This window comes from Papaver somniferum, chromosome 10 (assembly GCF_003573695.1).
Source record: "Papaver somniferum cultivar HN1 chromosome 10, ASM357369v1, whole genome shotgun sequence".
NCBI lineage: Eukaryota > Viridiplantae > Streptophyta > Magnoliopsida > Ranunculales > Papaveraceae > Papaver > Papaver somniferum.
In genome coordinates, this window is record NC_039367.1 from 13,674,635 (window position 1) to 13,699,441 (window position 24,807).

Sequence of the window (24,807 nt, forward strand, 5' to 3'; positions counted from 1 at the left end):
TTTAGTCTGGTGTGTGACGCTACGGTGGAAAGACTAAATTTGGTCAGACGTACATTATACGTTCGCCTGGTGTGGGACGTGGACTATACCAACGCCTGGTATGGGACGGGGACTATACGTTCGCCCGAGTAAGAAAGATTCAAAAGAAAATAATAAAAAAGAAATAGAAAAAATGGGGCGGAGGTATTAAGCCCGCCCCATGCAATTTGAATTTGTAAAGAATGGGGCGGGGGTATAATGCCCGCCCCATACAAAATTTAAAAAAAAAACAAAAATGGGGCGTAGACTTTGCGTACGCCCCATGTGGAGCGTAGACTATACCAACGCCTGATGTGGGGCGTGGACTATACGTCCGCCTGGTGTGGGACGTGTACTATACGTCCGCCTGGTGGTGGGGCGTGGACTATACCAACGCTCGACTATATTTGGGTTTAGTCTTGGTCCCAGACCAAATATGCTCTGGATTTTAGTCGTCGATCAAAATTTGATCGATAGTACGTTCCACTACGTCTGTTCAAAAGACCAAATATTTGGGTTTAATCGCCCACTGTGGACGCTCTAAGTATTTAAGTTATTAGTTAGTTATCCTGCGGTTCGTTATGATCTCTGTTTGGGTGCCTGAAGCTGGACTAAGGTTTCCCATTTTAACCATTGCTGCTGCGGAATCAGCAAGAAACCGAGCATTGTTTTGACTATATGTTCGACCCAATGCATCTTGTGATCCGTTATTAAACAAGACTTGGTCCGAATTTAGTAACCCGCGCTGAGCGACCAAGTTCTGGAAGTAGGTGTTATCAAACCGAGTTGGGGTTTGGATATCAAGTGGAGCCAAGTTTCGATCACCGCTGCCACTGGTAGAGGGGCAGTTTGCCCTTCGGGTGGTGGCAAATTCTGGATCAATGTTGGCTTGATTGTAAATGCGGTTACGAAAACTGGTACAACCAGCTTGACCTATGGTATGAGAACCGAATAGAACAGTCATTTCTGCATCAGTAAACCCCTTGGCGGAAAACATAGAAACTAAGGTTGATAGACTACTTGAAGGGCCAGGTATCTGGTTGTTTGCAGCACTCTGGCTTGCTGTCCTTGCATCTCTTCTTCCTAATGGCACTGTCCATGATTGCCCACCTTGCTACAATTCATCATTAACTAATTTTCAATTACTCAATTATCAATTGTCAAGGTGTATCTATATATATATATGAAAATATGTGAAACCAGATAGATTTGAGTTGGAAATGAACTTGCGGTCTGAATCCGATACATTATAATATTGGAACTAGAATAATACTGACCAAGGCCACCATCTCTAGCGGCCAGAGCAAGTATATCAGCACAAGATACAACACCAGCGCAGCTTGCTTCAACCTGTGATTTAATGGTGTCGATCACTCCAAACCCACGTGCAGAATTTCCATTCAGTCCTGCGTTCTTCTCGCCGGTGAAAGTCGATGTGTCATCCAGCAAGATTGAAGTATCACAACCCTGACTGTGAACACGTAAATCACGAAGGCATCTATATGTTCACAAACAATGTTCGCACTCTATGTGCCCACTCGTACTGATGAAATGACTGTACTGATTCCTTGGCTCAAAACCTTCGGGTTTATCATAGCCTCATCTAATATCATCACTAGAGGCGTTCACATAGAGGAAGATAAAGAAAACTTAGTACAAAAGTAAAATCCGTGGAGTATCAAATGAACGTATAGTACTGAAATGTAAATAAGACTCGGATTTACGTGGTTCAGCACTAAGGCCTACATCCATGGGGTTGTCGTTTTTCCTATGCATTGATGATTACAGAGGTAGTCGAATGACTTTGGAGTTTACATAGGTTTGTGAATTGTAAAAGATAAACTTACACTTACAATTCTTCTCTCTCTCCTTTCTCCACTCTTTTTTTTCGATCCCCTTTACTCTTGGTGGAGAGGGGGTATTTATAGGGTTAGATTGTGGGACCCGTTTCTGAGGGCCGTTGGAACCTTATCTTCTTGTGCTTTGTGTCCATCACGCGGAGGTCTTCGTTCATTACTTAATCACGCAGAGTAATCCTCGTTCGTTCCACGGGTTGATCGACACGTATACTGCTCAGAGTGTTTAATGCGGGTAGTTGAGACGCATGGTCGTGTCAGACAAGTGTCTTCTGCCCCTGTCACATCCATGTCAGTTAACCTTCTCTTCACCGTTGATCTTAGCTTCTTTTTTGGATGAGATAAAGTAACTCTTCGGGAGTTATTTGGTGCTCCGCAGTACATCATGTTTTCGGTACATCCTTTAACTTCTGCCCTTAGATTTGTTCGGGAAAAGATCCGACGTCGAAGGGACGGGCTTCTTGGCTGTGGGCGTGTGTCATCATGTTTTGATGACTTTGTCCGCATGCTATCCACGTGTCTTCCTGTATACACGTTTTTGATGATGAAATATGTACACACAATTTTCCCCTTTTCTTCGGGCTTGAGTGTTTAGTGGGAGCATTGAAGAAAACAGACGTTACATATTCTTCCTCTCTCCTAATAACTTCTCCTAGATACTTGGGCATGTTTCTTACTTGTGCATTAACTGCTCATTTAATGGGCACGTTTCCCCTCCTCCTTTAACTTCCTTCTCTTTCTTTCGAGTATATTAAGGAAGAGAAAAATTAATTTCATTCAACGTTCCACAAATTAATTTCATTCTCCCTGTCAGTCTTCATTCTTTGTTCTTCAACCATTAAATTCTCTCTGCCCTAGCATTAATCACGCTCGTTTCTTCTTCTTGTTTCTGGTTTGTTGTCTTCTTTCGGGATTTTTTTGTGGTGGTAAGGTTTCTTTTCTTCGTTTCTTTCTGTTGTTTTAAGTTGTGTTGATTGTAAATTTTCTGCTGCTGTCGTCCCTTGTTTGTGATGAAGAACATCTTTTGATACATGTATGCTAGTTTTGCCCTGTTCTTCTTCTCAAGTCGAGGAGGCCATTGTTTTGTTTTGATTGGATTTTTAAGTTAAGGTTTTAGGGTTTTGGGGAATTCAAGCATGTATGCTAGTTTTAGGGTTTCTGGGTTTATTGAGATGAACTGCTAATTTTGTGGTTTTTTGATCTTTGGTGATGTCCTCGTGTTTGGTTCTAACTTGTTTATGTTGTATCTTCGCAGCCATGTCTGACCGTCCGCGGCTTCCTTATCCAACTCCGGCATCCAGTCTACCGAGATCCCCTCCTCGTAAGAGTCTGATACATATCCACCTGGGGGAGATCTCTCTAGATTGTCTCAAATGGATCCCCGCGGAAGTAAAGTTTCGTCTCTTCTCTGGGACGAAGGCCTCTCCTCCTAGGAAAGGGGATCCATCGAAGAGTCCTTCCGGGTCTCGATATGCTGCGTCTGTTGCTTCTCGTCCTCGTGATGACTCTAGGTGTACGCAGACACCTCCTCGTGGTGGCGCCTTCGATATTCCTCCTCTTCGTTCTGTAGCGCCCGTGCAGCACCCTCTCCTCGCCGCCTCCAGTACTTTCTTTCAAAGGGAAGAACTCCAAAGGTGGTGTGCCGAGAACTGAATCGTCTAAGAATCCTCCTTTGAAAAAAGCTTCCGAAGCTTTTGTTGGTTCGTCCGATCCCGCGGAAGAGGATGAGCTGCCCGGTGATACGCAGCGTTTCGGTCAGCAAGAAGAAAGTCACGTTCAAGCACATTGACCTTGAAGTTTTCAAGGAAAAGCATGAGCTTCAAGCCTTCGAGGTTCGTTTCTATGCCCCTGAGGATGATATTACTTACGAGCTCATCTCGAAGTATCAGTTTGATGAGTTTCACCTGTTGACTACGGTTGGAGCCTTCGAGGCGGGTCTTATGCTGCCGTTGTACAAGTCTGGTGATTCTTTTATTACGATGTGTCTGGTCGTGAAGGCTCTTCCACCAATACTCACAGTCGTTCCGTGTCGCAATTATCGGGGAATTATCTCCGTGCACTGAGGGAATGTTATCTGCGGAGTAAGGGGGAGACGACGATGACATGTTACGTTCCAAATCCCGCTGAGAGGGAATGGTATACTCCTGAAAACTTCAACAACTCCTTTGGGGATTATGTCAATAGTAGGAACCGTAAACCGTGGAGTGTTAGCCTTCGGAACCTCGCTGCTCCTCGGGGCGAAATTCGTCTGTTAAGTGAGGTGAGCGATGCCAAACTGAAATATGTTCCAGGCACCGAGGGGTCGAGTCAGCGGAAACTTTTTCCCGCGCGCGAAAGGATCAAGCGTGACCATGATTATGAGTGGCACGCCACTGTTATTGAAATTGTTGGTCCTTGGGCGTATGGTTGGATTCCCGGTCCGCGCGGTTGGCGTCCTTCTGAGAGCAGCAGGCCTCGTGAATCTCCTCCTGCTCGTTATGGAGATTTCTGTCCTTGGCGTTTAAATTTCGAAGGCATGAACTTTCCTTATGCTCTCGACGTCGTTGAAGGAGACGAGGAGGAAGGTTCTGGTGCTATACTTCCATCGAAGAGTGCCACTACTGCCAAGGTATGGTAATTGTAGATTCTGGCCGCGCCCCTCCTTTTTTGAAAATCAAACTATGAAGAAATAACTCTTTTTGTGGAACGTGTGTTGGTTTGCAGGTGTCGAAGAAGAAAAAGATTGGGCCCAAGCAGTCTTCTACCATTGTAACGGGTGAGGCTGAGGTTCATGAAGAAGTTACCAGTCCGGTGAACGAAGAGTTTGCCGAGGATGAAGAAATTCTGATGGGGAAGAACGCACTGATACTTCCCCTCCTGATGTCGAGGAAGAGGTTGGTGCGGGGTTGATGGTGTTGTAGGGAGGAATAACGCCGGGTGGCTGACGAAGTGTTATCGCGGACATGTCTGCTCCTGCTGGTGAGGCTGCGGAAACTCTCCCCACCATTTCTCAAGAGTTCTCGTTTGACAGGATATATTCCGCGGGGAACTCTTTGACGATGCCCTCGATTTTCCCGAAGACTTTTCTTTGCTTTCCCCCAATGATGATTGGGATGTGCTCGGGGTTCTGGTAAGGAAGATGCTGCTGTTCAAATGAGGGCGCGGATGATCATAATGCGCGTGGTGATGCCGAAACTTGTGCCGATGGGGCAATGTCAGCAAGGGGAAGTCTGTGGTTGACTTGCCGTCCGAGGATTTCCCTCATTCGCTGATGTTTGAGGGTGAGGATGCCATAATGGATTGGCTCAAGAAAAAGAGTCTGCTGTTTGTTCCTCACCCTGCCCCGGTGGTTGCTGGTGAGAAAGATTCCGATGCTTATACCCGTCGGATGATGGAACTATCTCCCAAGGCGCGTGTTGCTGAGATGTGGGGGAAAAGCTTGAGTGTTCCAGAGGCTACCCTCGTATCGGACCCTCCCTCTTCTGTTGCTGACATGATGGCCATAGCCGATGGGTACCAATATGGTTTTCCCCAGCAGCGTGTCTTGGAGGTAAGTCTCGTACGTATCTCTTCGTGACAATTGAATCCTTCGGTGTAATAATGTTTGCCGTTTGACGTGTAGATGATGAGGAGTGAGCATTGTAACCATGTGCTGTATCAATTCTTTAAAGCGAAATCTTTGAAGCTGGAGGCTAAGCTTCGTCACAGAGAAAAGGCATTATCTGCGGCTGAGGTGGAGATAGAAGAACTGAAGAAAAGCCTTAAAGAGAAAGAAAGGTTTGAAGCGGAGGCTGGTCTTCGTTCAGAGCTTGCCGCCGTTCGTGCTGAGTTAGAGCAAACTCGCGGCCAAGTTTCAGCTTTCACAGGTTTGGTTCTTCTTCATCTTTTATCCCTCGTAATTCCTCTCTACTACTTAGTTGTTCTGTCTGAGCCTCCCCACCCTATCTTCAGTGGGTGGCGTCCCCGAGCTGATATGGCTTCGAAACGAAAGGGCCCGCAAAAATCTCGTATCAAAGAGCTGGTCGAAAAATTAAGAGCGAAGCCAAAAAGTGGGACGCTCGAGCTGAGGGATGGCGCGCAAGGCATGTTCAGATGGTTGATATGCAGAATCTGTATAATCATGACCGTACTTTGTTCAATGGTACGCTGCTGTGGACACGTGAGAATCTGCGGGAATCCCGTGAGCGTACTTCGTTGTTGGAGTCTAGAATACATCTTCTGGAAGAGGAATTACAAAAGGCTCGCTCCCTTCCTTTTCCGGGAATTAAGGAGTATGTGTGCCTTACTAGAGAAAGGGACGATGCCAGAGCCGAAGTTGGGGCTCTCAGCAAAGCCCTTGCGGTCTCTCGCTGAAATAGCCCGCCAGGCTGAGTCTGAGAGGAATCTTGAAGTATGTATGTACAGACTTAGCAAAGGGGTAACAGAGATAAACAACGAAGTCAACCACCTTCGTCACATGGATTCGATGAAGCAGGTAGAATTAGATGCCAGTCAATTTACTCTCACCAACCTTCAACTAGATTATAAGAAATTATCCGAGGAATATGACTATCTTGATGAAGCGCGAGATGCGTTTGTTAATGAGTATGAAGAGGCTTCGGCTTGTGTCGAAGGTATAACCCTATTTCGTCGAGTGTGATTCTGTCTTTTCTGTGCTAACTCCCTTGTGTTGTCTTTTTCAGAGCTCGAGGGACAACTCCGCATTGCAAATGAAAATTTTGAAAAGGTTCAATCTTTCTTAGCGCAGCAGGAAGAACAGACTAATCATTTTAAGAGTTTGACGGCATCCCGCGAGGAGGCCGTTGGTGTTGCTTCTAAAGAAGTGAATCTTTTATCTTCGTTGTTATCCCAAGCCCACCAGCGGACGACAGTTATTATGCATAAGGCTCGGTGTCAATTGGCTGAGGAGACAAACAAGATGCTGGAGAAGATTGAGCTTGGCCTAAAGACCGAGCATGGCCTCGTGAAGAGCTATCCGCGTCGTCCAGTACCTTCCTCCTCCTCGGGACCCTCATCTGGTGGGAGCGTCCCTTCAACTCTTCGGAACAACTCTGTTGATGGGGCGGCATCATCTAAGTAGAGACCGCGGCATCATTAGCCGTCCGTTATTTTGCTAGTATTTTGTAAAAAGAATATTTTTGATGTGTTTTCCTTGTATTGGCCTTGCCGCTTTTTGTAACCAATCTTTATGAAATGGATCATTCTTTTGATATACCTGCAATATCAGTTTGTTGTTTATTTTAAGCATTGTGAGGAAGGACACTAAAAACAAAAGAAGAGTGTTTTAAGTGTTTGGGTGCGATACCGAAGGGAGTACCTTCGTGTCGTCTTGAGACCTGTCACCCCCGCTGGCGAACCCTTGGCCAGAGGATTCCCAGACGGTGGGGGTCGAGGCAACGTTCTAGGATATGGGGTAAAATATTTACATACACCCATTCCGTCGACCCGTTGCCTTAAGATTGGTTGGGTATCTCTTTCTGCTGGGTGCCTTCTCCCCGGTCTTACACTTATGGACACTGATGGGAGCCCTGAGAGATTGTAGGTTGACTACTTTCCCCAATATTGTTGATTAGTTTTGTTTACTCGAATTTCAGAAAGCTTGTTTGATTGATAGGTTGAGGCTTGCTACTCCTCGTCCAGAGATAGAAACATGTAGAGCGGTTACGCTGCCTTCTTCTTCTGGGATTCTTCACGCAGATGCAAAGCTGCGTTGCACCTATGGGTAGTATGGTTTGAGCCACTTAGCATTCCAAGGATGTCGGAGAACCTCGCCTTTCAGATTGCGAAGATGGTAGGAACCGTTCCCCAATGTCGTGTATTATAAAAGGTCCTCCCCACGTAGGTGCTAGCTTTCCCCATTTCTTTTCTCGTTGATACTGTGGGATTGTTCTTAGCACATACTGCCCCTCTACAAAATTTCGAAGTTTTACCTTTTTGTTGTACTCCCTTGCTAGTCTTCGTTGATAATTTTCCATCTTCTGCAATGCTGCTTCCCTTCTTCCTTCCAGGTCGTCCAATCTCTCTAACATCATGTCTGTTGTGAGATTTTTCTCCCATGCTTCGTCTTTGTGGTTGGCATGAGGATCTCTGTTGGGATGACCGCTTCAGCTCCATAAGTGAGGAGAAACGGGGATTCCCCAGTGGCAGATCTTCGTGTTGTCCTGTATGCCCATAACACATTGTGCAACTGTTCACACCATCGCCCCTTATGTTCGTCTAATTGCTTTTTGAGGATAAGGGCGAGGGTCTTGTTAGTGGCTTCCGCTTGTCCGTTGCTTTGAGGGTATATGGGGGTGGATTTGTTCTTCCTTATTTTGAAAGTATCGAAGAGCATGTCTATATTTTTCCCTTGTAATGCTTACCATTATCGGACACGATTTCTGCTGGTATGCCGAACCTGCAAATGATGTTTTGGAATATGAAAGTAAACACATCCACGTCTCTGATCCTGGCTAAGGCTTTAGCTTCCACCCATTTACTGAAGTAGTCCGTGGCTACTATCAAAAATCGTCTTTTCCCTGATCCCGATGAAAGGCCCGACGATATCTATGCCCCATTTTGCAAATGGCCACGGGCTACCTACAGAATTTAACGTTGTTGCTGGCGCGTGTATCTTTTTGGCGAAACGCTGACATTCTTCACATCGTCGGGACATTCTTGCGGCATCCTGTATCATTGTGGGCCAGTAATATCCTTGCATTTTTGCTTTGTCGGCTAGTGATCTCATGCCGCTATGATTCCCTGCGTCGCCATAATGGATGTCGTTTAGAATTCGATGCCCCTCTTTCCTGGACAAGCAGCGTAGTAACGGTCCGAGGAAGGATTTCTTGTACAGGATTCCATCCCGAAGGTCATATCTTCCTACTTTGGAGAGTATTTTCCTGGCTTGTTTATGATCCGCGGGTAAGTTCCTTCTTGAGAAACGCATGGATCACCCTTCTCCAATCATCTTCGTTGCTGAAATCTTCGTCTTGATTTGCTCTTGACAGGATATCTCTTCGTCAAAATCGTTATGGATGTCTTCTCCTACCTGGTCTTCGATATTTTCTTCCACTGTATCTTGATTGGTAGCGAAGGAGAATTGTGATGCAATCGAAGGCTCGTATACCCTTGTTATTTAATAGCTTCGACGCTTTTGTCCTTCAGCATGGATATATATGCTAGGGCATCCGCGTGCCTGAGATCCCTTCTGCATAAGTGCCGGAACTTGATGTTTGGAATTTGTGATGCCAATGTTTGGACCAAGGCCATGTAAGCTGAGAGGGTGTTCGTACACATTGTACTCGAGCCCTATTTGCCGTATGACAAGCTGCGAATCACTTGTCAGTCTTACATCGGTTACCCCCATTCTATTATTAAACGGAGGGCATGTACGACTGCCTCGTATTCGACGATGTTGTTAGTATGCTCTTTGAATTCTAACCTGAGTGCCTGTACGATCCTTTCTCCGGTTGGGGTGGTGATGACGATGCCTATTCCTGCTCCTTCCTTATTTTTGGAACCATCGACGAAGACTTCCCATTGTCTTTGACTCGCGGGTTCGAGGATATCCATTGGATCCTTGCTTTCTTCCTCGGCTTCTGGTATTCCCTCAATCTCCTCGTCGTTGTCCAGGGGGAGGTCTGCTAAGAAATCCGCCAAAACTTGGGATTTTCGGGAATGTTGAATTTCATGAATGTTGAATTGATCCAGGTGGGTGTTCCACTTGGCTATTCTGCCCACTTTTCCTGCGCTTTTAAGGACTGCTTCCAGTGGTGCTTTGCATGGGACCCGGATGAAGTGAGTTAGGAAGTAGGTTCTCAGCTTTTGAGTAGCCCATACCAATGCTAGGATAAGTTGTTCGATCTTCGTGTAGTTCCTTTCTGCAGAATTGAGGGTCTTACTGACATAAGATAGGTTTTATCTTCGTATTGGTTTTGACCAAACTGCGCTAACTGCGTCTTCCGTCGCTGCTATGTACAATGCCAAAACCTCATCAGGATCAGGCTTCTGCAGGATTGGAATTGAAGCGAGGTGTTCTTTGATTTTCTGGAAGGCTCTTCGCATTCTGCGGTCCATTCAAACTTACTCCCTTTTTTGAGAATATTGAAAAAATGTTTGCATTTGTCCGAGGATCGGGCAATAAATCTGCCCAAGGCTGCTATGGACCCATTGAGCTTCTGCACTTCTTTTAAATTCTTCGGGGATGGCATTTCTACTATGGCTTGAATCTTCGCTGGGTCTACCTCAATGCCCCTTTTTGTTACCAGATATCCGAGGAATTTCCCTGAAGTGACACCGAAGGTGCATTTCTCTGGGTTTACTTTCATGTGATGCTTCCTCATTGCTTCGAATATATCTCTCAGATCCTGATGGTGATCTTTGCGCAGCTTACTTTTGACGAGCATGTCATCAACGTAGACTTCTAAGGTACTACCATCCATGGCCTGAAGATAGCATCGACCATTCTTTGGTATGTTGCCCCTGCGTTTCGAAGTCCAAAGGGCATTCTAGTAGCAATAAAGGCCATGTGGGGTGTAGAATGTGTGTGTAGTTGATCTTCTTCTGCCAGGGCTACTTGGTTGTAACCAGAATATCCATCCATGAAAGACAGCTCTTCGTATCCTTCTACTCTACTTCTGCTTCAACCAGCTGATCTATGCTTGGCAGGGGATAGCTGTCCTTTGGACATGCCTTGTTGAGGTTAGTAAAATCGATGCATATCCTAACCCCTCCATTTTTCTTAGGAACGACGACCATGTTGGAGATCCATGTAGGGTACTTGACTTCTTTGATGAACCCCGCTTCTAGTAGTTTCCGAAGTTCTTTTTCCACTGCCTTATGGTACTCCGGTGCAACTTTTCTTATTTTCTGCCTGAAAGGTGGCGTGCCTGGTTTGATGCGCAGCTCGTGTTGGATTATTTTCGGGTCAATCCCCGGCATATCTCCTAGCTTCCAGGCGAATACATCCGCGTATTCTTTAAGTAATTTGGTTAAGGAATCTTCTCTTCTTTCGTCCATTATGGTCCCTACTTTGATCATCTTCGGGTTTTTTCCGTTCCTATGTTGATTTCTTTCACGGGCTCTACTGGTGTGAACACCGGCTTCGGATCCCCGAGGACTGGGACGTTCTTTGATTGCTATTTGGTATGTTTGTCCTTTTGGCTGCTGAAGTACCTGTTTCTGTGTTTAGGACATTATCATCCTTTGTCAAACCCCTCCCTGTGGTTTCCTTGAGGAACAGGTCTATGGCCTTTTCTTTCGCGGCTTCTTTATTTTTAATTCTTCGGGTTTTTTGCTGCTCTTGTTCGTTGTTGATACGATCCTGAGTGGCTTGGCACTCTCTTGCAGAGACCCGATCTCCCTTGATTTCCATCACTCCCTCAGGTGTAGGGAATCTGAGATATTGGTAGTAAGTTGCCGCCACTCCCTTGAGTTTATGTAACCACTTTCGTCCGATAATGGCGTTGTAGGGGGATGGGGCGTCAACCACGCTGAATCGTGTTTCTACTTTCATGGGTCCGGCGTTAACTTGCAACACGATGTCTCCCAATGGCTTCGTGGGTGCCCCATTGAATCCGTAGATGGTGTAATAAGAGGTCATCAGCTGTTCTTCATGGAGTTTCATTCGTTTGAATGCGTCGTAGAATAGAACGTTTACTGAGCTTCCCCCGTCTATGAGGATCTTTTTGAGGTTACATCCAGCCACTGGTAGTGTCAGGACCAGGGGTCGTTATGGTCTTCCATATCTTCTTCGATATCTTCAGCGTCGAAGATAATAGGTGAGTCCATCCACTCTTCGTGCTCGTCCACTTCTACACCATCAATCTTATACAATTCGCAGTGGTCCTCGAACTGTTTCCGTAGCCTCTTTCCTATTTGTGTGTAAGTGAGGGCCCTGCGGCTTCAGAACACGAGATGGTATTGATTGTGCGGTTCCCCTCCGGAAGTTGGACTGCTTGTTCGTTTGGATCTGTCCTCGGTGACCTCCTTTCGTATGTATGTTGAGTTCGCCAGCATCAATCAATTTTTGGATCATTATTTTGAGGTTTTTACATTTCTCGGTCTGGTGTCCGTTGAAGCAGATATTCACAGTAATCTTTAGACTTCTCGGATCTAGGGGCTGTTTTCCCTTAGACCATGGCCACTCCAAATTTTCCCTTCCTTTGATCTCTCGCAGGATCCGGCATAGCTAGCATTGAGCTTCGTGTAAACTTGATCTTCGAATTTTCGATCGTCTTTTCGTCGTTCATCCCTTCGTTCCTTCCTTCTTCGTGGGCCGTTCCACTGAGCTATTCCTTTTGACCCCATTGGTTTGTTCTGCGGAATTGGTACGGTGAGACCTCTGCGGATGCCCTCGGGTTTTCACGCTGGATTTCTTCAAGACGAGCGTGCTTTTCAATAATTATTCGAAGATCTCCTCTGTCTTAGGCACGCTTCCATGAATCTCAACAAATAGTGGACTCATTCGGTCTAATCCCCACTTGTAGCAGTTGATACTTACCACTGGGTCCACACTTCCTATGGCTTGGCAGATCTTGTGCCATCTGTTAGTGTATTCCCTTGTTTTCCTTGTAGCCAATTGCCAGCGAAAAGAGCTTATCCATTCCGGTGTTAACAGCCTTGTTGTACATGTAAGTTCTTAAGAACTTTTCTGCGAGTTGGTCGTAGGAGTGGATGGAGTCCGGCGGCAAATTATCAAACCAAGACAATGCGATCCCTTCAGGCTTGATGGGAAGTATCTACAGAGTACGGCGTCGTTCTGACTCCATCTGGCTAAACACGGTTATAATACCGAATATGTGCAGCGGGATCACTGGATCCGTCATAGCATTCGAAGGTCGGGACAGGGCACTTCAGCGGAATAGGGGTGTTGGCCAGGCGATGAGTTAGGGGCGTGGAATTAGCCTCTCTCATGACCTCCTCTAACCTTCCCCCGCCTTGTCTAGCTTTTAACTGCCTGATCTCGGCCATCATTTCATCACGCAGCTCTTCCATCCGCGTGGTGCCCTACGCTCTTCTGCTCGTGTGATTCTGACTCTGCGTCATTAGAATCCGGGTCGGACGCGCTACTTCCCCTAGCCGCGTCTCCATTAGCTGCTACGATGACTCTTCGGTCTCGATTAGGTTCTGGTGCCTTTGAATTGGCTTCATCAAGTTGTTGGCTGGTCTTCGTACTTAGGGCAATCCGGTCTTTTAAATCTTGGTTTTCTCTGTCCAACAGAGCTACAGTATTTGCGTAAACCTGCTGGCTCTTCTTCAACTCTTCAAGCTTAGCCATCAATCGATGTGATTGGTTTGACCCCTGATTGGGAGTCCCAGCTCGTGCTACTACGGCCATGGTGCCGCCTTCTTCTACGGTCTGTACTAAAGGTGGTAGAGGTTCAGCTTCGATTGTTGGATTTTCCAAATCGGGCTGAGTGCCCATCTGCGGTGTTAGAGCCGCCGACACGGTTTGATTCTGATCGTTTGTTGATGGCATTCCGAAGGTTGGCGGCTGCGCGGGTTGATGTGTTCTGGATTCATCCACCTTTTCTTTTGGATGATGAAATTGATTCGTAGCAAAAGTTTTGCTGGCTTCTGCAGCCTTCAGGGTTGCCGCTGCCGTACTGTACTTTGTCGCCGCTGCTCTGAGAGCCGCGGCTGCAACGGAGTTAGCATTCATCGGCGAAGTAATCTCCGCGGTATCCTGCCTCTGACTAGTCATTTTGGCTTTGTCCCCTTTCTGCTTGCTTCGGGTGATGACCGGGGTTGTTCTTGGTGCTTCCTTTGACGAGGCTTTGGACTTTCCTGCTTCCTGCATCTTTTCCATAGTGGGTCCTTTTGTCGCTTTCTTTCTGCACAGGAGAATTTCAAACAGCGGGAAATAGAAATGTTCGTGCGGATCGGGTTAGTTTGCGAAATACCTTACTCCAAGACAGGGAAAAACTGCCCGATGGCCACAGAAAAAACTCTTAGGGGGGCTCATTCGATTAAAACACATGAGTTAAAATACACGGGCTAAAGTCTTATTAAAAGTGTGGATTCATTGAAAGTACGTGGAAACGCGAGAAGATCCCTTTTAAAAATGCTTGTAGATCCTTTGAAGATTTACGAAAACCCACCGGAAAGACATGTCCGTACTAGATAAAAAAATGTAAATTCATGGATCTAGGTAGTAAATCTTTTAACCAATAAATGAAGATACTGCCGGAGCTAACGAAGATAACGGGTGCGTTTTTTGAATATGGTAAAATAAATACTGTCAGAGCTAATGAAGCAGAGCAATCATATGCTAGTTTAAGATGAAATCACAGGATAAGATAAATCTTTTACCGGGACGAAGTCCCTGTTTCTAGCGCCAAATTGTGAACACGTAAATCACGAAGGCATCTATATGTTCACAAACAATGTTCGCACTCTATGTGCCCACTCGTACTGATGAAATGACTGTACTGATTCCTTGGCTCAAAACCTTCGGGTTTATCATAGCCTCATCTAATATCATCACTAGAGACGTTCACATAGAGGAAGATAAAGAAAACGTAGTACAAAAGTAAAATCCGTGGAGTATCAAATGAACGTATAGTACTGAAATGTAAATAAGACTCGGATTTACGTGGTTCAGCACTAAGGCCTACATCCACGGGGTTGTCGTTTTTCCTATGCATTGATGATTACAGAGGTAGTCGAATGACTTTGGAGTTTACATAGGTTTGTGAATTGTAAAAGATAAACTTACACTTACAATTCTTCTCTCTCTCCTTTCTCCACTCTTTCTTTTCGATCCCCCTTACTCTTGGTGGAGAGGGGGTATTTATAGGGTCAGATTGTGGGACCCATTTCTGAGGGCCGTTGGAACCTTATTTTCTTGTGCTTTGTGTCCATCACGCGGAGGTCTTCGTTCATTACTTAATCACGCAGAGTAATCCTCGTTCGTTCCACGGGTTGATCGACACGTATACTGCTCAGAGTGTTTAATGCGGGTAGTTGAGACGCATGCTCGTGTCAGACAAGTGTCTTCTGCCCCTGTCACATCCATGTCAGTTAACCTTCTCTTCACCGTTGATCTTACTTTCTTTTGGGATGAGATAAAGTAACTCTTCGGGAGTTATTTGGTGCTCCGCAGTACATCGTGTTTTCGATACATCCTTTAACTTTTGCCCTTAGATTTGTTCGGGCAAAGATCCGACGTCGACGGGACGGACTTCTTGGCTGTGGGCGTGTGTCATCATGTTTTGATGACTTTGTCCGCATGCTCTCCACGTGTCTTCCTATATACACGTGTTTGATGATGAAATATGTACACACTGACAATCAAACATTAAACGATGGTTGGGATTAATGTCACGCACATATGTTTAACAGGATTAATATCGTTGGGATTAAACATGCATGATGGGCACTACGTACCACTACTACATATATGTAAGAACTAGACTAATGGATAAAAGATCTTAACTATGCAGTGTACTGATCTTGATGAAAACAATAATATAAAATTATAAATCACTAAAAATTTAGACATACATTAACAAAACAATCGTGGAAGAATAGGCGAAGCAAAGAGGCTGCTATTCTGGAATCTGCGTTAAGAGCTTGGGTCATGGCACCACGCACAATCGTGGGTAAGTTGGGGCAAGTTGTAGCATAGAAGTTCGTCGATAACTGTGCATGAGATGAAAAGAAAAGCAAAGAAACAAAAGAGAATACAATGGCTAGGTAGAGAGAAATGGAAGCCATGGAAGCCAAAAGGAAAAAAGATTGATAAATAATATTATGACTGAAAAGCGATTATAGATGTGAGAGTGTAGATTGAAAGTATCTCAATTTATAGAGGCATGCATGCAGAGACGAGATGATGGTGAGAGTAAGAGATTGTGTGGCTTGAAAGAGAAACAAAGAGATTCCGTTTGACCCCAGTGGGATCGCAACAAAAGTAAGGAGGGTGAAATTTCAAGATTTGCTGATGCATAACGCGTTTGCTTTTTCAGATACATCTAACACATGTTTGACTTACCTTACCTACTACTCCCTCGGTCCTATTAAGTGACCTACTTGAAGTTTGCACAAATTTTAAGACAAGCAAGGAAAAAGAGATTTTTAAGCATTTTTTACAATTATATCCTTATGGATAATAATTAATGAAATTTTGAAATGATTTATCTCTCAAACTACACCACGGATGTTCGCAAACTTTATGCCATTGAAAAGCATTTTAAAACACCTACGTAACGAATATAAACATGCCTATCAAATTATGCATATTTCTTATAATCAATTAAAAGGATAATTTTAGAAATATCTCCTTGTTTAGTGATATAGGTCACTTAATGATGGGACAAAATTAAAAACCAAATAGATCACTTAATGATGGGACAGAGGGAGTACTTGCTACTCGATCGCGCTACTAAGCGGGTAGTGCGTCATGGCATCCTGTCGCAACATTAGGCACTAAGAATATTATTTCTTAGTCCGCCAGGATCGAAATAAACTAAGATTTGAAAATGGATTGGAGATCCGCTCTGCCCCTAGCCAAGATTTATTAAATGCTATTCGGAATCTCCCGCCTCTCATTTACTCTGTTTTCATCAAATAAGATTTAGCATCTGTTTATCTCTCCCTCTTTAATGCAAGCAAGCAAAATCAAAAATCCTTATCCATTTTTGGTTCATCCAACAGAATTTGGTTCATCAAACGGAATATGGATCAAAATGTTTAACGGAATAGGACCGTTTGGTTAATAAATCTCAATATGGACTGAAATGCCTAACAGAATAGGGACTTAAAATTAATAATATATGAAATCGTTTATTTATAGAAATGCCAGTTTTTATAAAAATGTTGATAAATATTTTCAAACTTCATATCTTCCAAATGGTACGTCGGATTTTTGTGAATTTTATATATTTGAAAAGCTCTTTGAATCACCTACGCAACGAGTATAAACAACTATATCAAATTTTACTTTTAATATATTTGTAGTTCTCCAAAAAATAGCTATAATTTAAAGGTAAATTGGAAGAGTCTGTATACTTTTTACATGTTGCCTATATGACGCTCAAACACTTCGGATACGAAAGATTGCCTCTGTTTCATTAAAAATAATATTTTCATTTCTTTCATTTATATCTAATAATAAACCAAATTGAAAAATAAAATGAAAGTACTACTTTTTCATAAATGGAAGGAAAAATTAAAAAATAAAATAATGTTACCGATGTGCGTCGTACGTGCTCACTACTTGTAACAATTTAAGACTATTTATCATTGGAAATGTAATTTACTAATTTTCGACTTTAAAGATATTGTAAGCTTAAACAAAAATTAAATAGAAAAAAAAGAACCCTTGATTAGGGTCCGTCGATTTTAATCCGGGACTGATAACTAAAACAAAAGAGGTTATTTTGAAGTAAATTCGATAACCATTAGGTCCATTACCACATCCATACAGTTTATGGGCGTTCCTTTATATACCCCCTAAAAATAATAACGGTACCCCATTAATTAGTTATGTTAGTTATAATTTGATTATCATGAAAATTGTTAAATTGTTTGAAAATTTTGATATTCATATCCTCTAAAAATATGTTATATCTATATTATGGATGAACATAGAAAAACCATATAGGTAACTAAATTTATCATACTTTTTATTCAAAACAGAGGGCTTCACCCACACCAATCCCTTTATGTTATATCTATATTATGGATGAACATAGAAAAACCATGTAGGTAACTAAATTTATCATACTTTTTATTCAAAACAGAGGGCTTCACCCACACCAATCCCTTTATCAACAAAATACATCAACAAAGTAGGGATTGATTGTTGGGCTTATGTATACAGATAGGACTTGTGTATCAAGCGAAATTCCTTCTGTTCTTGGAAACCAAAATGGGAATTGTGATTGAACGTTTATTGGGTGTTAAACAACAGTACCAATTAAGCTTATGTATATTTTCATATTTTTTTCACATGAGTGCAGTAGTTGTTGATGTTAAAAACATCAATTTGTACTAGCTAAGTAGTTACAGCGAAAAAGTACTAGCTAAGTAGTTACAGCGAAAAATATTGTAAGAATATGACATCATTGTAGGGTAAACAAGAAGGATTTATCTAGACAATCTCTGTTTGTCCTCTTTCCAATCCGTCGATGGACTCTCTATCATTTTTTCTGAAAAGATAAAATCATTGTTTCTCTTTCCATTCCGTTGATCAATCATTGTATCAAACGTAAATAGCATGTCATATCGCCCTATGGATATCATAATCAGAAGAAGTGTTGATCCAATGTTATTCTCATTGAAGACCACGGACATCATGAACTGCTAAGTGATAAGTCCTAATTATCAATTCATAATTTCAATAAAAGAAGTACTCTACATGACTACAATCAGTCTAGCACATGATAACCATCAACCAAAAAGTAGCGGCAGGATTGTTTAGGGTAAAGAAAATCAAACCTGAATGATATTAGGAACAAAAATATGGATGAGAGGTTTACTTCAACCACTCCAAAAATTTTATCTCCATCAACAAATTCACCTTATGCTTTATAGACCTCATCAAAAATTGAACTTATTTGTTTTTTGCGAGAATTAACCATAGGGTTTACAATCGCAGCAGCAGAATTCTATTGCTCTGTTCGGGGGTATACAAGTTTATAGATCAGACGGGATAGGTAGATAAATTATGGGGTACACAGATAAAAGGATGTCATTAATATTTCTGGGGGTATATAGAGGATTTCATAAAATAATTAAATCATCCTTATTTAATTATGACCAAGGCCAGACAATATGGTAAGGTAAGGGATATACACTAGCTATCCCTTATTTGATCAATAGGACAAGTCCTTTTATAAGGGTTGTGAAATCCATTAGAGGGGTTGTTATAATAGGACAAAATCGGTCATTAGATGGTAATTTCAAAAGTTCCTTATCAAAAAAAATAATAATAATGACTAATCAACCCTTATATAGTTACAGTTGAAATTTTAGTTTGACGAGTCCAACCATAAAAAGTTTGTTTTTTGTAGGTTTTTGGTTACACTTCACCCAGGTACTATCTTTCTTACTTCTCTCTTTACTATTTCCTCATGTTACTTATATTTTTAGTACTGTTCTTTGATTAGAAACATTGAGGACAATGTTAGATTTAAGTTTGGGGGTGGGTAGAACTTTTTGTTACCTTTTCGTTGCAATAAATAAACTCCAGAGCCTAGAAATTTATCCCTATTAAGGATGGCACTAACCAATCTAAGTGGATGGAAGCATTTTGGTTGTAGGAGTTGAGGAACCAATCTGACTAGATGGCAACATCTAAAGAGTCTATTCATAAAAGCACAGAGCTCAGGTGGCTCAGGTGTTAGAAATAACATGATAGTTTCACCATATCTCGTTGAGTCCTTTTCACTTCTGTTTTTATTTTGTTTTGTTTTTAAACTATGTTTCTCTAAGTGATTAGGTGGGGCTCACGATTCAAGTTGTTACCAATGCTAGGGTGAATTAGAGTGATTGAGATACAAAAATAAAAAAAATAAAAAAAGAAGAAAAAGAAAAAGAGACCAGACCATCAAACCAACTGGAATAAATTCAATAAAGTCGACCACTGGAACCCTTGTATATGCCAGTTGTGTTGACCTAGAGTTAGGGTTATCGACCACTGGTACCCTTGTATATGCCAGTGTGTTGATATTAGTCAGACCGGTATCTTAGTCCATTAGGATAGGTTCATTTTTGCGGAGGCCTTCAGACAGATATGAGAAACACCGTTCACCTAGTAAACATCAAAACCATCTATGTTTTTATATATCCATCTTCTGGATCTATCCATGTGATTAGTTTTGACTCCGGATATTGATGTCCATAGTGCGACTATCTGAGTAGAGCTCTGTCACTTCATATGAATTTTAGTATGCTTGAGTGCAAACTCGTGTACAACAATTGGAATTTCGCATCAGGGTACTTCCTCCTGTAGTCAATAAGTATGTCAACCAAGGAGATTCTTTAGTGCCTTCCAAGGTTCTGTGTAGATAGCTAGGGTCTGGAGTATAAAGGTTTTGTGGGTATACCTCTGGTAAGCCCTCCGGAGACAACACTCCGCCACTAGGGACACCTAGGGGTTTAAAGGCTTATTGCATACGCTAAATGCAATCGACGATGCCTGCGACAGTGAGTTAGGATTTTTATTTTATTTTTGCTCGAGGACTAGCAAATAATAAGTTCGGGGGTATTTGATAGACGCATTTATGTGTCTATTTTGATCCCAATTATGTGTATTGTTAGTGCTCGCTTTTATACTTATTTGATTATTTTATGTTTATGTAGGTGTTTTTGGAGAAATAAGCTTTTGCGCGAAAATTGGCTCAAAAAAAAATGGTATTTGCGCTCGTGGGAGGAAATCACTAAAGACACCCTTTATTTGGATCAGAGGCACTCAATTACTAAGGGGAACCTACTTGTTATTTACACCCAGGACACCCTAAGTGTTAAAAGCACCCAACAGCAGGATAAGGGGCGTCATCTTCTACATTTGAATTTTTTGCTTTTTGGCGGGAAACTCGTTGCAGCATCGTGTTGGAGCAAGATAGTGTGATAGATATTCACGGGAATGGATAAACTTGGATTGATAATGAGTATTGACGACAAACCAGCGATGGTAAAAGAGTTTGTATTAGTACAGAAGACGTGTGAGAATATTAACATTCGTTCTCAAAGAAAACAGAGAAGGGACATATTCTCGGGTTTATTGGCTTTGCTTTTGGAAAGTACGTGGAAACATTGTCGAGTATGTTGATGATTTGGGAAGATACGTGAATGATTGAGAGAGTATATGGACGCATAGAATCATATCCTATCTTTACTAATGAGAGTTTTAATCAAAACAGGGAAGAAAATCCGCGACCTTTTTGGAAAAGAAAACCAGAGATTTAATCGGTATTTTTGGTTGTTGTGTATATAAATAGGATGTTGGGACCGAAACAGGGGGAGGAGAAAACCTGAGGAGAAGTTTAGAACACCACAGAGCTCCAGAGATCGAGTTGCAGGAAAATACAATATTCTGCTGCTGAAGAGGAAGAACACGAAGAACATTGACGCACAAGCAATTGTCGCAGAAAACTATCGTTGTTTCACAGCAGAACCTATGTGTCGTTCATCACAGCGGTTGCATTAGGTCTTTAGTGACTATTTCGCTCTGTAACAGTGATTCTGCAACACCAATACACTGTTGCAAACAGTCTGTGTTATTACTTTTCACTCTTTTGATCATCTTTTGAGCAACAAACACATATTTTGAGATCATGATTAATATGAGGAGCTAAACCCCATTGCTTAGGCGATAGAGGAAGCTATTTTTCCAACAAAAAGTGGTATATTCTATTTTATCTTTTTATTTGCAATAATTATATGATTATTTGCCTTGAACTATTATTGAATATGATTTTTATTTGAGTGATTGTGATCTATTTTGATGGAGTATGCTAAGTTTTAAGACTTTTGATGCTTCATACTTGGTATTTACAATTATTACTTTTGAAAATCTACTTGTTGCAATATTTTAGAATCAAATTAAACAAGAAAATTGCATAAATATAAGTATTGGTTTAATCACTTTGAACTTGGAAAATAGTGGAATCTTAGCCTCAGTGTTTCTTTTTGTATTGATATCATCTTTGATTGAGTTTGCTATAATTTTTAGTGAGTTTTCTATTTTAATATTAGAATTTAAGTCTAATTAATATCCTTCACAAGTCTAGGAATCGAACCACTTTTACCACTATCTACAAATCACATCAGGGTATTTCGTGCATGCCTCATTATTGATACTTGGATATTCATGTTATTCTATCAAGAGAAACACTCAGTCATCATGCCGCACCAATAGTGAGAGTTCCCGGGAACATCACAAGAAATATTAGGCAAACCGTGCATTAATTAATAATATTAAAAATTTACAGAATACTCGGGATTGTTGCTACATGCTCCGTTCTGGGTGAATTTTGTGTATTTAATTCACAGAATATTGGGATTGTTGCCACATGCTCCATTCTATGTGAATTAATAAAGTGAAGAAGTATTCATCACTTATCAAAAAGCTTTATCCTCTGCAGGATGTCAGCTTATTAAGTTTGGCCTTTACAATTTTAGCCTTGAACCAAAATCCACCATCAACACTCTCAATTTCAAGTTGCGATCTAAAAATTGATTAGAGATTCGATATCAACGACTCATCATCTCTATTACTCGTAGATTTGATTGAATTTTATTCGCTTTTAATTTCCAATTTCATATGTTCTTGGTAGATATGAAATGGAAGCTGTTTTTGAATGGTGTCGGGAATGGATTCAATGGATTGCAGAGCCTTTGTTAAGTCATTTAAAAGTTCAAAGCCTAATTTCGACTTTCTTCTCTCTGTAAAATAATTCGTCTATGCAAATTCATTGAAATCAATGTTTCTTTGTGAAATTATGATCTTTATTCAGTATTAATTCTGTTTCTCAATTATGGTGGTGTTGGTTTTATTTGTTTGTGTAAGGCGAGGCATGAAACTCATCTTGGATGAAGTAGCTTATGCAATGATTCAGCGATACCCAATAAATTTCACCAGCCAAGATGTTGCTTCACTATGGTTTCTATGCAAGCAGGTAATTACATCTATGTTCATACTTCTCAATTAGCACTTCTTGTGCAAAATGTCTTTTGCTATTTTATATTAGCAGATTTTGTAATGAAGTGGAACTGAAAGATAAGTCTAACCTCTCTTTTTTTCTCTAATTCGATCACAGTTGTAAGTTCTCTCTACCCATTTTGGGGTGTCATGCATTACTTTTCACTGCATATATTTCTTTTTAGTATGTTTCAGTTTTAGGGATTCTCAAGTTGTTGTTTATTACATTAAGCCTGGAAATCTTACAGTTAATGATTGTTGTGAGGATGCTATAGGTTAATCATTGTAAGCTCAAACACATCAGAGGATGTTATAGCAGGTAATTCAAATACAGATATGGATGTGTAATTCTCAGTTAGGTGTAATACATTAGACATTTCTTTGCATTATATGGATGTGTAACTCTCAGTTACACAAGCTAAGTGGATGTGTAACTTTTACTTACACATACTGATTGGATGTATAACTCTCAGTTACACAAGCTAAATAGATGTGTAATTTCTAGTTACACATGCTAATTAGATGTGTAACTAGAAGTTACACAAGCTAAATTGATGTGTAATTTCTAGTTACACATGCTAATTAGCATGTGCAACTTTTACTTGCACATACTGATTAAATGTGTAACTTCAGGTTACATATATTTTACTTACATATAGTAATTAATTCAGGTTCTTGTGTTGGCGGAGTAGAAAGAGGGGACTTCAAATGCAATGATTTAGAACAAGAAGAGGATATCGAGGACGGAAATAAGAATCCAAAGATGATTTGAGTATCTTGTACATTTTTAATCTTGATTTGTCCGATAACATGTTAAACAGATTTCTAGGTTCCAACTGCGCAGATGTAAAGTTACTTGTCACCTAATGCCAATTTGAATGACCAGGTTTCAGTTAATGATCGAGAATTTAGAGAGACCCTTCTTGAAACAACAGAAATGATCAACTTGTTTTTAACGCTTATAAATGATGATCAGAGTGATTAGATAATTCCACTTCGGTCGAATCCATATGCCCCTGTGTCTGCCTATATGTAAGTAATGAAAATGGTTTGTTGAAGTAAGTGTGAGAAACTAGTGAAACTAAGTTAACTAGTTTAAGTCCATAGAAAAAGTAGTGTATGAACATCAAATGAAATATCCAAAAATGTATATTTTTGGTAGGGACTATTAGCTTTTAGTATGATGCCTTCAGACTTTACGAGTATGCAATGATAATTGGATGTGTATATACTAGTTACACATGCTAATTATATGTGTAACTGCGAGTTACACATGCTAATTATATGTGTAAAAGTTTGAGTGAACCCGAAATTGTGAGAAGTTATGTTTATTAGTTACATGCGAAAACTAAGTAGATGCCTTCGGATTGGGTTTGTGATTTTATGAGGTGAAATTGCAAATTGTTGTAACTATCCTATTGAGTTTGTGATTTTAGGAGGTGTTGGTGGTGGAGGTGCAGGTGTAGGTTTTAGAGGAGGATTTGGATCCAGTGGCGGTGCAGGACAATGTAAGTATAGTCAATTTTTCTTTAACCACCATAAACCATGAACTGATAATTGCATATAATTTAAATTCTAAGCTTGTGACTCTAAGGAAGGTTTTTGTTTTGGTTTCAAATGATTTTGGTAGATTTTGTATGCGCGTGCTTATACGTACGAGCTCTATTTAGAGTTGATCTCACTGGTTAGAGGGGAACTTGTTAATCGCCAGGTAACTTTGTCTTTTTTAGTATTATCGTGCTATGAATACGTCCGTTTTGAATCACTTTTTTATTTGACTTAGTTAGTTGATTTGATGGCCCTGCAGCAAAAACTTGCACAGATTGTGAGTCTTCGTTTATATCTATATAGGTACTTCCTTAGCCTTCTACAACTGAACTATCTAGTATTCATGTATTGGAGGTGATTTGTATATGAGCATCTGTAACTTTTAGTTACACTAGGAAAATGCATGTGTAACTAAAAGTTACACTAGGAAGATGTTGATGATTTTGCTAGATTCGGTCGTGAAATCTAATGTGATTGTGGTTAGAAAGGAATAAGAAGTCTGAATTCCAATATGAATGTCTAACTTCTAGTTACACTAGTCAGATTCATGTGAAACTGTACATTGTTGTGTGTATGGTTCATTTAATCTTTATAGAAATTGATTGCTTGGTGTTATATTTCAGGTTTCCAATAACTTTATAAAATCTAATTGCTTATATGTGGTATCGGTCTTGCTGGAATTGGAGTTGACGCTAAATACACAAGTTACATGCATGTATAAATCTCAATTGCACTAGATAAATGCATATGTAACTCCCAGTTACACTAGACAGA

At 41.2% G+C, this 24,807-nt stretch overlaps 1 protein-coding gene across 1 annotated transcript; it reads right to left on the reverse strand.

Annotated features, from left to right (window-relative positions):
• Nucleotides 1–574: 574 nt before the first annotated feature.
• LOC113317255 (peroxidase P7-like) lies at nt 575–15,578 on the reverse strand. The gene is made up of 3 exons (XM_026565400.1): nt 15,342–15,578; nt 1,296–1,485; nt 575–1,128 (listed from the first exon to the last, which is right to left on the reverse strand). Exons 1-3 carry the CDS (start codon nt 15,552–15,554, stop codon nt 575–577), a joined length of 957 nt encoding a protein of 318 aa, XP_026421185.1. The 5' UTR covers nt 15,555–15,578.
• Nucleotides 15,579–24,807: the final 9,229 nt, after the last annotated feature.